This window comes from Gallinula chloropus (assembly GCF_964237585.1).
Source record: "Gallinula chloropus genome assembly, chromosome: 5".
In the NCBI taxonomy this organism is placed as follows: domain Eukaryota; kingdom Metazoa; phylum Chordata; class Aves; order Gruiformes; family Rallidae; genus Gallinula; species Gallinula chloropus.
Genome location: NC_140090.1, coordinates 49,636,440 through 49,650,250, shown reverse-complemented (window position 1 = coordinate 49,650,250; position 13,811 = coordinate 49,636,440). Strand labels below are relative to the sequence as shown.

Here is a 13,811-nt window from a genome sequence, read left to right as displayed (position 1 = left end):
TGGAAAGGGATTTGTTTTCCAAAGAACTTGTTCGCTTTTTGCTTTAGGGGGAAAATAAAGAGTAAAGTTTGGAAGTGCCTATTTTATCAGTAACACTTTGCTGTCAAAAGCGCTATGAAGTTTTATTGACCAACTATTCAAAAAACCCTTTGTGTCTGGAGGAGAAATGAAAACACCAAAACGCGACAGGTTCTGTGTCACTCAGAAACCCGGGCTTATTGCAGATGTCAGCTGAAAACATTGATTTACTTGAGACCTTTTCCTACTTCAGACGAGTCCCTCAGCTGAGAACTTTGCCTGCCGGCTCAGACTGAGGTCCAAGCTTTTCCCGGCTGCCAGCCCATGAGGGCAGCCATAGTTCAGTCTCACCAGTAAAACACGAAAAATAGGAGAGATGGGCATCTTTCATTAGTAAAGGTAATGATGTAATTGCAGAGTTGCAATTACAAAGATGTAATCTTTTTCTAGATAGAGGAAGAAATTTGGATTGTATGGTAGTTACGGTCAGAAAGGACCTCAGGAGGTCTCAAGTGCAACTTCCTGCTCAAGCAAGGTCCAGACTATTCAGGCTTTACCAGTTTGGTCCTAAAACCTTCCCGTGATAGAGCCTGCATGAACATTGCATGCTCTGGCCCAAGTCCTTCATGTTACTTGCCACCAGTGGCCATCAGGGTAGGTAGAGAGCCTCAGGGTTGAAGGCAAATGCCAGGCTGCCTATGGTCTCTCTGAAAGGACCAAATAAGTCTCCATCTCCACATGTTCTCCAGCTGGGTTATCCATGCCATTCTCTCTGTGTTAGTTAGCATCCATAGTGAGGAAGTGGGAGAGGTAATGAAGCAGCATATGCCACATGGCTAACAAAGCAAAGCAATTTAAAAGCATTACAGCAAAGTAGTGCCTGAATGAATCCAACCAAAACTGAGCTAATAAAACTTGATGTTGTGGTGGTACTGCTTGAAAGAGCATGCTTCTGGTTATTGCAGGATCTCTACCTTAAACCTTGGTTCAGGTCTTGAGTATTTTTGGACCGGTTCAGGCTTCTGCTAGCTGTAGGTGAAGAGTATGTACCTCCACAGACCTCTGTCCTCTGATCTGTGTCTTTATACAGGGCTCAGTGGTTTGGGCACTTCTGGTCCTTCAGCTACCTACGTCTTGTTAAGCCAGAGAAGTTGTAATGTGGGGGTCAGTCTTTGTTTTCCTAACTCTGAGATCAGAATTGACCAATGCCTGTATCTTGTCTGGCTGATGTTGTGGTACTTTTGAGCCCAGTAGGCCTTTTCACATGCTCCATAGGGCACATTTTAACCCCTCAAAGTGTCTTTCAAGGATGGGACCAGAGACTGGAAGAGTTTCTTATCCAGGATTTCCCTTAAACAATTTTTTCTTTGCAAAGTGGGATTGTCTTTTGGAGCCATAGGTGTTTGACAGTCAATTATGTGTTCTAAGCAGTATTTGGGGAGGGGTTATGCACGGTAGTACTTGGGAGTAAGCACATGTATAAGAGTAGAAAATATTACTTGTGTTTAATTTCTTTTTCAATTTTAGCTTTTTCTTATTTTTTGTGTACTTCCAGTGAAATGCCTGTCTTTTTTTTTAGTGTATCTGCTCTTTTATTGTTGTCTTTCAAGCCCATGATTGTCATCAGTAGAAAGGGAGAAAAGAGAATGATGTTGTTGCTCTTCAAAGGGACCTCAACCTCTGGTTTTGTTCTGTTGTGTTTAATAAGAGATCACAATGATTGCATGTCCTGCTATTGCTTACCACATCACAAAACTGGTTTTCATTCTAATTAAAGGAATAAATTAAGATTGGTCACTTCCAGAGTTTACATTTATAGCTTCAACCTTTTGTTTTGGCAAAACGTTTTGAAACACTTCCAAAATATTTTGAAAAGCCAGGAAATGAAAGCCAGAGCTCGAAAGGGGAAGGGAGGAGAGCTGCAACTAGAAAATACATTTGGATAGGGTAATCTAACAGCTGTTCAGGGCAGGTGAACAGAATATGTCTTTTCTCAATGTGTTCAACAGAAAACATCTCGGTGTTTTGAGGTAAAGTTAATGAAGTGTCTGAGAAGGCCTGACAAAAACTAATAAATTGTGGTGTATCAAGAAAAGTGGGAAACAGGTCCAGGGAGGCTCTCCTGCTCCTCTGCTCTGCCCTGGTGAGGCCTCACCTGGGATATTGTGTGCAGTGATGGGCTCCCCGGGTCAGGGAGGACAGGAAGCTACTGGAGAGGGGACAACAAAGGGCTATGGAGATGCTGAGGGAACTGGGACATCTCTCTGACAAAGAGAGACTTATGAGGGACCTGATACTGTTCAGCCTGGAGAAGACTGAGGGGGATTGTATCAATGCTGATAAATCCTTGAGGCATGGGGTCAGGAGGATGGGGTCAGTCTTTGTTCAGTGGTGCCCAGGAACAGGACAAGAGGTGATGGGCACAAACTGGAACAGAGGAAGTTCCTGAGGAGGAACTTCTTTCCTGGGAGGGTGGCAGAGCCCTGGGCCAGGCTGCCCAGAGAGGTTGGGGAGTCTCCATCTCTGCAGCCATTCAAACACCGTGATCCTGGACACTGTCCTGTGCAGCCTGCTGGAGGGGAACCTGCTCTGGCAGGGATTGGACTGGATGATCTCGAGAGGTCCCTGCCAACCCTGATCACTCTGTGGTTCTATGAGTTTCTCAGCATTTGAAATATGTCAGTAAACAGAAGTATTATTACAGAGACCACAAAGATGATGAGTGTAAAGTTTCTGGTCTGTTGCTTTGTTCTATGGAGAGTTAAGTCTGTGCACTTTGGAGACCAGCATAAACCAGAGCTGCTTTTATGAACTGGAGTTTGTCCATCCATCTCCTTCGCACAGCTCCCAGCTGCCATGTCATGGCCCTGCCTTCTTGAATCCTTCTTGCTTTAGAAATCTTAAACCCATTTTCTTTCTATTCAGAAAGGCGGTGTGTCATTTATCAAAGAGTTTTAGAGTACAGCTGGAGCTTCTTCACACTTCCCTCCCAAACTCACAGTTGCCCGAGGGGCTGCTGTGGCCCATTTACTAAAGATTGTGTGCACAGCTTCAAGAAACACGATCTCATGTAGAAATATTCCAGCGGGGATTTATCCAAAGGGATCTCTGATGTGAGGCACCCATAGCCAAGGGCAAACTGGCTCACAATGTGTTCTCACACCATGCAGGTTTACTGCAAGTCGGGGTAATATGTTTCTTCTGGGCTGCATTTGTTTCTGAAGTGCTATCTAGTTCCTGCAGACCTCCTATTGCAGCAAAGTCCTCTTCATTACATCTGTCTGCGTACAGATACGCTGGTGGGTTGTGCCAGAAAGGGGTGATTTGCACATGTGGCATCGCAGGCCCAATTCCAGGTTAAGAGCTCCTCAGCCAAAATGGGGATTTGGGACAAACAGGGTGGGCTGCATCCTTCCACAAAGTCCCTTGCTTGGGGGAAAAGCAATTCTGATTGGAGGTGGTTGGGTTTGTTTGGTCGTGAGATTGAAACGTGAAAATCAAGGAGAGACTGAGTCAAAGTAGAGGAGCGAACCAAATTTCCCTGAAAAGCATTTGGGCTTTTCAATATTTTATCTAGGATAAATATGAAACTCACCTACTTCATTTGATTGCTTCTTTCCCCCATTTGTAGGTTACAGAAGCAATGGGGTTAACTATGTATGGGCATGACCCGTCAACATGACCTGTGCACATCTCCCACCGGCCGCAGGAAAGCGTGCTCTCATGCATTTCACCTTCCCTGTTTGAGTTCCTTAAAATTCTCTTCTTTTCCTTCTACCTCAGCGGCTGCTCTGGCCCCTGAAATCTGTCCAGCCAGGGCTTGTGATGGTGCTGCTCTGTGGATGGACCTGTGGGTTTTTTGTTCCATCCCATGCTGGAGCCATCTATTGTCCAAGCAGTTTTGGGCTTTGAGAGCAGGGCTAAACAGATTTGGGCAAACCAAGTCTTACATTGCTTCCCTAAATTATCCTAAACTGAAGCAGGAGGTTTTTTGGTTGGATTTTCTTTTTTATTTTTTTTACCTCTTTAACTGATCCTTTGGGTAATAAGGTTTCTATAGTCATGCAACGAATGTGGTCTGTTCTTGCTGTTGAATAACAGTGTGGTCTGCCATGTTGGATCCCACTCAGCAGCCTTCACATCCCTCCCTCTGCACCCCAGTCCATTGTTTTCAGAGCATCTTCAGTGAATCAGGCAGACCAGGTAATTTTTCAGGAGAGTCTCCAGTTGAGGGGGGTGAACTAGGATCAGTGCAGTGGAGACAAGAAATTCCACTAACGACCTCCTTGAATCCTTATCTGTTTGCCAAGGCACAATCTACTTTAAGTTTCTCTAGCAGCATTTTTCACCACGTTGGAGCTTTTAATATGGTTCTACAGCCTCATTGCACACCAAGTCATTGTGTGGTGCTTGCCAACACAAGTTGCAAAATGCTACGTGCACACCTTTAGGCTAAATACAAACCTTACATCAGAAGTAATTTGTACAGTCACAGAATAACTGAGGTTGGAAGGGACTTCTGGAGGTCACCTATCCATCCCCTGGATGTACATAGTAGAGTTGTAAGGATCTTGGAATTTAAGTTTGGAAAGAGGATGGATGGATGGATGGATGTACGTTTTATATGGTGTGTGAGGATGTTAGCACGTGGTGTTGTCCAAGGCAGGCTGACCTTCATGACAGGTTTGGTTATGTCCAAAGTTCTCTTTCAACCAACCCAACTGGTCTTGACTTGGTTTATGCTGTCTCTGCCCTGCCACACTCTGTGTGTCTCCTTGCTCTGCATATCTATTCCCCGCTCCACTGGGTACACCTTGTGCTCCTTGTGCTTTGTGTCACTTCCCTACTTTTCTCTCAGCTAGGTTTTAATCCCTACCTTAAAGCCCAGAAGAAGTCTCTTTATCCTTTCTTCAGACACTCTCAATCCTCCAAGCTCCTCTCTGCCCCTAGGCTGCTGTTACAGATTTCCATTCGCTGTTTTTCAGAATGTTTCTGCAGACTAGTTAGAAACTCACATGCAGATCTGCTCTTATCTCCAGTAATCCCTTCTCTAGAGTAAGTCTTGATTTAAATCCAAGAAGTGTTACTGTTATCCACTACTTCATGCCTCTGGGATTGGATGCTTTGGTTCACTATTTTGAGCCTGCTTTTAAAATCATATTATAAAAGAAAACATTAAAGAGTAGTTAAGGCATGTAATTTTTGAAAGGTTACAATGAGTAAGTGTAGTGAGGTGGGGTAGCATGGCTTGGTAGATGCCTACTGGGCTTTGGATGTCTCTTGTGGACAAGAGACATCAGTTTCTACTGATAGAGAAAGGGGTGGGGTCCATCCTATCTGCTAAACTTCTCCAAATAAATCTTGGCACTGGAATTCCCCTGCAGATAAGGTTATCTGGCCAGGAAGGACAGTGGCTCTGTCTTCTCCATTGCCCCAGCCATGTGCGATATCAGTGGTCCATTTGGACTGTCTGTCCATCAGATTTGGACCAACTGTCTCTGAGTGTATTTTGTAGGAGGTGAGATAAGTTGTTTTGACTGAACAAGGGGTTACTGGAGTGTAGGAGGGGGACTTGTCACAGTTTCACCAGTTGCACAGCAGGTTTGAGGTCATTGCTCTTTGTGACTTGCCTCACTTTCCTCTCATTAGAGTTTATCTAACATACAAAAAGAGGGGGAAGCTCACTTCGAGGGTTTTTGTCAGGTTGTGTTACAGGTGAGACGCTGCTGAGCTCTTAATCTCAAGTTTGACCATCTGGCCTGGCTTTCAGTTCCCTCTCATTTGCAAAACTTGAACAGGTTGAGCTTTAAACATCTGCTGCAGATGCCAGCTCAGAATGCAATCATTCTGGAAAGTGTAGTGGAGGTGGTGGAGTCACCGTCCCTCGGGGTGTTTAAGGAAAGGTTGGATGAGGCACTTAGTAACATGGTTTAGTGAGTAATATGGGTGGTAGGGGAACGGTTGGACTGGGTGATCTTGGAAGTCTTTTTCAACCTTAATGATTGTGTGATTCTGTGTCATCAGAAATTGTTTAGTCTTTATCAGGGAGGCATCCAAAGAAAAATTACATTTTTCTACAATTTCAACACACTTGAAATGATTAGAAATGTTTCTGTGGTTTGGAACACGATTTAAAAGTCTCAAAATGTGTTTTCCTCTCTGTCTTATTACAGTTCTTCTGTAAAAAATCATGCAAATTTGGGTATTGGACTGAATGGGCTAAAACTGGTCTCAGTAGCTGGCTGGGAAGGTGATGGAAACTGGGACCGGGAAGGGATCAGCCTGCTGTTGGTAGGAGTGGCTGGATTATCTCAGCTGGCAAGGTTTGGTTATAAAAACCCAAGGTTTGGTTATAAACCCCAAGGTTTGGTTATAAAACCCTGGCATTGCTGATGACTAACAGTAACTCAGTGTCGCTGTTTTGTAACTGGAGATAACCGTTGACCTCGTGGTATTGATGGCATCGCCTTGAAGCAAATTACAGGTGTACACCTCTGGACTGTGTTAGAGCAGAGTGGAAATCCCTCTTATTAGACAGCTCCAGAGGAAATGGCAAGTGTGAGAGTATCACTTTGGCTTCAACCCCTCCTTTTCTTGTTCCCCCTCTTCCCCTCACCTGAAGATATATTACTTTCTTCAGGAAAACCTACAGATCCATAGTGATATTTCCTACAAGAAAACTAATTACAAGTAATTGTTCTGTTTTCAGAGCAGAGCTTGACAAATAAAGCTGTAGTCCAAGTGTAAAATAAAATACCAGTCACTCATGAATTCTGCACCAATTTGTGGGGAACCCCCTCAAATCCCTGCTGTCATTTTGGCCTTGTGTAATGAAATCTGTATCCTGATGTACGTGGGACCTCATGCTGTACCCTGCTTCATTATTTTCCTAATTTCTGCAGTATCAAGTGGTTTTAGTTTTAAAACTTACATGGAAGTTAATGGAATAATGAGTGTTTTCCTGGAACAACCTGCCTTTTTTTTTCCTAAGGGTTTAGGATCTGTAAAGGGACTAGTAATGTGACTAATGATGAACTTGCTTACTCTTACCCACATCTCAAAGGCATTGCTGGATATGCAACTGAGGTCAGAGAATTAAGCCTTCTAGCTGTCTCCTTTTTCTACTCAGGAGGAGAAATAGAAAAATACAAGCTAGAATCGCCACTGCCATGTTCCTGGGGCTTTGGTTTCGTAGGTATCCTCTCAGATTTTGTTGTATCTCTAAGAAAGCAAGGGGCTGGTTTGCACTTGTGAGTCATGGAAGACTTTGATGAGAAATAGCAAGCTACTTTCTACCCGTGGGTCTTAGCTAGTAACATACCAGAAGAATTTTACCCATTATATAAATTACATGCAGGCTGACAAATTCCTCAAGTCAACTTAATCTGTTTTCTTCTGAGCCCGGAAAGAGAAAATGACCATTTAATTATTGGAAGAAAAAATTATCTTACTAATTGAGAGAGTCACATTAGCACGATTTAGTTTATCGTTCAATTTACTTGAGGAACATGGATGCAGTTCAACCAGAGTTGTTATTTAATGTTTAATTGGATGGACTCGAAGTGACAAAGCACCAAATGTCCTCGTCAAAATAAAACCGGCCTGTGCGCTGTGCGGGCGTTATTATACAGGACAGAACTGATCCTGCTTTGCTCATACGTGCTTCAGTCATCTGTATTTTAAATTATAACAATGCATATTTAACTTTGATTCCTGGGGAAGTCATACAGTGACTTCTAAGAGCAATAACTTCTCTGAGCAGATAGGTATAAGAGCATTTTCCAGGTGGGGACTGTTTCCCATGAACTCTTCCCATCATTCCTGAGGTGTGAACAGTCCCCCTGGCAGCCATGGTTTTACTGGCGCTGTGTCGCATGGGATAGCAATGCTGCCAGCTGGGTGGACTGAAATGCAGGGCTGGGGAAGACACACCAGAAGCAATTAAATTGCTTATTTTAAGCAAAACCATTGATGGATTTACTTTGGATATCATTAATATTTGTCATTGTGAAATGCAATCCTCTGCAGCCACAATGGTTATGCTGCACAACCCCATGAATAATGCAGACCATTATCTGTCTGTGTTTTGAAACAAACAAAAATATTAACAAATCTTCATCTGACTGGTTCTGATGTCAACTAGCCACTTAGCAATTAAAGTTTTAATTACTCCACAATTAAATTTGTGACTACGACATAATTAGCACACAGAGTTTAATTCACAAAAGCAAAATTCCTGGGTTCAGAGAACATATGATGGGAACCGGGGCAGTAAGGAGAGCCGTTCCCTCTTGGAACTTGGATTTCATAGGAAAAGCTTCATTTCCTGAAGCCTTAGTGCATATCCCTGAGATCTTGCACGCTGGCTCCACATTTCAAGCTCTCTTGAGTTACAACCAAAACTCGTAGGTACAAAACCCACTGTTTCAGAGCTTTCATGGAGCTGCCCAAGGATGCAAGATCATCCTTGTGATGAATTTAGCTGCACCTACCACAAATAATTTTGTGTTTTCTCATCTGTAAATTAAATATCAGTCTTGGGTTCAGTGATGCTCAGTATTTCAGCAGAAATGCAGCGGTTTGCCATCCTTTCTTCTTGCCTCTTGTTAAGCATCCTTTGTGTTATTTACTATTTGTCTTCCGGGGATTTCAAAGGAAGCTGCAAATTTATCTCCATTAATTGATCAATATAGTAATGAGTTTCTTTTGATTTCTTTTTCTGGTTGATACATCCAAAAACAGAAAAGACATTTGGTTCCCAAGTGGAAAGCTGCCAGCTAGGGAAACGGGTGAAACTCCTGTTCATAGCTGCGTTAGCCCCTGTGTTCCCATGAGAGGTGAATTTGGTGAGTTTATTGTTAGGTGTTTAATGTTCCAGATTGCTTAATTACACACCAGGAGGATGGGAGTCTTTCTCCAGGAGGCTAAAGTGTAATTAAACAACACATTTGTTAGTAACCCATAACGAAGCAGCCTGCCCGTGCCTCTTCTCATGCTGTAGTTACCAAGATCGAATAGCATTGCCTTCCAACTCCAGCCTTACTCAGGCTGCTCTGCTCTTCAATCTCTGACAATACTTAGAGAAACGCTGATACATTTTCCCCCGCAGCAGCTGGGTTTGTGTGACGAAGCCTCTCGAGGTGTGTTTGGTGGCTTTGTGGGAGGATGCAGCTCTCCTGGATAGCTTTGGCTTCAGGACCTTCACTGGGCCTTGGAAATCTCACCCAAGGCATCCCTGGGGGGAGGGGAGGAGAGGCTCAGCCCTTCATCCATCCATCCATCCATCCATCCATCCATCCATCCATCCATCCATCCATCCATCCATCCATCCATCCATCCATCCATCACACATTGTCTCTGCCGCTCCTTCCTTCCCAGGGGAGGGCTCCTTGCACTCTTCCCCTGCTCCAGCATGGGGTCCCACCCACGGGAGACAGTCCTTCGCGAACTTCTCCAACATGAGTCCTTTCCCACAGGGCTTCAGCTCTTCACCAGCTGGGTCACTTCCGTGGGGTGAAGTCCATCAGGCCCAGGCTGCTCCAGCCTGGTCCCCTGTGGAATCACAAGTGTGCCCCCCCACAGCATGCCTGCTCCAGTATTGGTCTCTCTCTCCATGGGCTGCAGGTCCTGCAGAGGCTTGCTTAAACGCAGGTCACAGTGTCCTTGATGTGTCTCCACCTGCTCCAGCATGGGGCCTTTTCACAGGCTGCAGATGGGGTTTCAGCTCCCCATCATATTCCATAGGCTGCAGGGGGACACCTGCTCCACCATGGTCTTCTCCAAAGGCTGCAAGGGCATCTTTATCTCCGGTGCCTGGAGCACCTCACCGCCTCTCCCTCCCATTTCAATGATCTTGATGTCTGCAGAGTTTCTCACACCTTCTCACTCCCTTCTCTGGTGGCAAAAAGCGGCCATATCCTACATGTGATTCCCAGAGGTGCTGTGATCACCAAGGATGAGCTTGGCCTTGATATATATACAACCCAAATGAATTGTATAATGCCTTCATAAATTAATTGGCACTTGGTGTTTTTGCAAGGACTTAAGGACCCAGCCAGTGCTTGGCATACTGGTTCTACCTCACAGCATTTGTATGTGCTACTGGCCGCTGGCATGCAGAGACCCAGGCAGGCATGCCTTGGGGGCTGGCGTAGCAGAGTCCCTTAACAACCTGTTTCACAGTTTGGGATGGGAGGAGGCTTTTTACTGGCTGATATAATTTGAAATCCTTGATATTCTGCATCACATTTCCTTTCTTACAGCCTAAATTCTGTCCATAGGCTGTAAACATGATCATCCTGCGTTCCCTCCACTCAGGCGCTCTGCTTCTAGTTGTGGCATTGCTCAGGTGTGCAAGAGGGAGCTGCCTTTGATTACTGTCCTTCTCCTGGCTCTCATTCCTCCAATGCCCTCTAAAACCCCCAGCCTGGCCCTGAGCTGCTCGCTTTAAATTCAACCTTTGCTTTTAAATCCCCATCCCGTGTCTCCTCCCAGCGTGGTATTGGTAAGCAGATAAAGAAGACTCATTCTCCTAAGATGAAATGTTCAAAAAAAAAAAAGATACACTGAGATGGGAATTAAATAATGGCCATGGGTCAAAGTAATTTTCTTTTTGATAATAGCTGTGTTATTCATGGATGAGTGTTCTCGGGGATTAGTTTCTCAGTGAAAATGAGCAAAATTACTCCATGGTTTTCATGTGTGGTGTTAAGGACCTAAATCTTTTCCTTTTTTTAACACAAAAATTGGAGAAAATTTCACCTGAAAGTGTCATATATGAAACAAAGTTCACATTGGGCTTACTCTACTAGTAAGTATTTCCAGACTGTAGCGATACGCCACTAAGAAAACTCAAGCATTGAAAGTTTATAGCTGCAACAGTTATTTTTTTAACCTTTTTCTGAGTTTATGTGCTGTGCTTTGCAGCATATTTAATTTGTTTTCAAGTTGTAGGACTCTGGCTCTTTTATTCACAATATCATCAAATACATTTCAAAACAGAAAGATGTTAATTTCCCTTTTAAAATGGTGGTTTTTTTTCCTTTCTCTTTTTCTTACAGATGGGAAGGTTGAAGTGACAAAAGAAGGCGTGAAGCTGTGCACCATGGGACCTGGCAAAGTGTTTGGGGAGTTAGCCATCCTCTACAATTGCACCCGGACAGCAACTGTCAAAAGTAAGAACATTTTTTAACTTTAATGTTGACCGACTTGGGATTCCATTAGGAAGTAGGGTTCTTCTCACTGCTCTTTGTGAGCTGCATCTAACAAGGGCTGTTAGAAGTTCCACTTTCTTAATTAATGTAACTCTTTATGGCATAGATTATAGCATTGCATTCAGGAAGATGGAAAACAAGTGCTTCACTTGAGTTTTTGGCTCTGGTTTGTTCCCATATGGAAGCTCCTCCTTTAGCACTGCACGGTTGATGCTCTTTGGGCCAGGGAGCCTGGAGCTGATACCATAGCTTTCCTTACGAGCCCCACTTACTGTCACGATATATACAGCAGTTGCTTAGAAGCACGTATCTGACCCTGTTTAAGTTTTTGAGGGAAAGTATGTAAGTAAAGCTTATGTATTTTTTCAGGACGAGTCATTGTTTTTCCCCTAAACTGAGTAAAGAAAATTGGAAGATAAAAACTAGACAGCACTGATCTCCTGCTCTAAGTCTGCAGCGCTTCTCATGTAATCTGTAGGGGTGAGGGCCAAAGCCTGGTTTGCTCAATAAGTGGAGAAAAACGATATGCCTATGTACACCATTGAATGAAAGCATTTATGATGTTATTCCGATTAACAATTGAGATTTGGAGTGCATGATATCATAGTCCTCCTTGATCTTGAGGATGAGAGTTTATGGTGACATCTTAAACGGAGAGGTTTATATAAGATGGAAAATAGCTCTGTGGTTTAAAGGTGTTGGAGGGGTACAGATTGGATAGGATAACGCAAAGATGAACAAGTGGTACCAATACAATAGGGCATGTGGGTCCCTGTTTAGGGGAAAGCCTTTTAGAAATACCTAGTTTTGCTTCCATAAGACAGAGAAAGAGAGAGAGCAAATAGGCAGAAGTGACAAAAGAGGAAAAGATAACTAGGTATTTTTGGGAAAAACATGCTGTTCTTGGTAATCCTAAGGAATTGACTGATGTGCTTTAGTCTCACCTGCACAAACCTTGCCTTTGTGCAAGTACTGATTATTGCAGGTAAGTCCAGATGATTAGGAAATGCTTTGGAGTAATTTCAAATGACCTAGTAAACGTGTGTATTGAACATGTTATGCCATGCCACGCAGGGACAGTCCCAGTGACCTCCAGGCCGCTTCAAGACAGTGTGTTGGGCTGCTTTTGTATGAGATGTTTTATCTCCTTCCCCCCAGCCTAGCCAGGAACGCGAATGGGAAGCAGGTGTTGATCCACCCTCTCTTACCCATATCTTCCTGCCCTGTAGGTGTATTGTCCCTGAGGTCTTGTTTTCCTGCCCAGTTAAAGATTCAGGAGCTTGATGATGGTGATGGATTCAGATAAGCTGCAGGCTTATACAGTTATGTAAAGTTGGAAAGAGCAAAGAAAGAGACAGAGGGTTGAATCTTACGAAGGGAAATGATAAGATGGTGGTTGTTTAGTTCCATATAGAAATGCAGTGACCAGAGTCCTGATGCAGCGGTACCATGAGCACTACCTCAGGTAGCCCTGTGGAGCCACATCATGTTGTCTCCATTTCAACCTGTTTGTGCAAGTGACTCCAGCAGGAAACAATGCTTGCAGCTGCGTTTACTATCAGTTTTACTATTACTTGCTTTTTAAGTACTAAGTCTCTTCTCTTGAGCAAAATTCCAGATTGCCACTTGGCACTTTGTTTTACTGAATCCTTTATTCCTTGTTAAATTTGGGGCAGCAATAAGGTCGCTATTGTAATTGTCCTCAGAGGTATCTTTCTCCAAGGAAGAGGTGTCTGTATTCATGGTTATGATCTGTTTCTTTCCCACCGCCATTGTAAAAGTATGATAATTATGCACTGTCTTCTGTCGGGCATGTGATCTTGTTTCTGACGCCAGCAAATGACTTGTAGGTATTTTATCTCTCATTATTGCACAGGTAAGTAGCAGTTTTGATTATAATTGGCTTTTTATGCTTTCAAGTGCAGTGGCACCGGATGTCACAGCTTGACTTTGGAGAACCCATTCAGCTAGACCTAGCTGAACATAGGTCTCAGAGGTGTACAAATCAATTTAGGATGTATTATTGACTTAAATTGTTGGCTCTGCTGCTTATAAACAACTTCAAGCATCTGTTTGTTCTTTTGGCTAAACGATAAATAAATGTCAAAAATCTCTAGAAAGGCGAGTGCCAGTAAATATTCCATTACGCCTGATGATAACTTTGATCATTACAAGGTTTATTTCGGGAGAGATGAACGATTGATGATTGTAATGAGAATAGACACCCAGTCATCATTGATGCTGGAGATGGTAAAGATGTGTCAAGGGGCATCATCCAACTTTCATTTAGAGAAACACTTTAAGCCAGGGCTTCCCAATTTTCAGGAGATGGATTTCCATTACCTCCAGAGTGTCAGGAGTGGTTTTCAACGTGCCTGCCAGTACTTCATTACAAGGATGTTAAGTATTTCTTTTTGAAAAATGAAGTTGCAGCAAAGGCGTTTGGTTAAGGTAGTGTGAAGCTCAACAGTGGTGCCTTTGGGCCACGATGATGTGTCAGCTCTGTGGACATCTCTTGCTGTAACTCGTTAGTATATTTTGGCTTTGTAAATAATAAAGTTTTTAGTGTCATAACCCACT

General features: G+C 43.5%; 1 protein-coding gene across 2 annotated transcripts in view; it reads left to right on the top strand.

Annotated features, from left to right (window-relative positions):
- PRKG1 (protein kinase cGMP-dependent 1) overlaps positions 1 to 13,811 on the top strand; it is a gene marked incomplete at its 5' end in the record, with an annotated part of 496,883 nt that overhangs the window by 179,731 nt on the left and 303,341 nt on the right. For both annotated transcript variants that reach the window (XM_084264379.1, XM_084264378.1), the window contains one exon: positions 11,079 to 11,192. In XM_084264379.1, the coding sequence (XP_084120505.1) occupies positions 11,079 to 11,192 (114 nt within the window). The remainder of the gene's footprint in view (positions 1 to 11,078; positions 11,193 to 13,811) is intronic.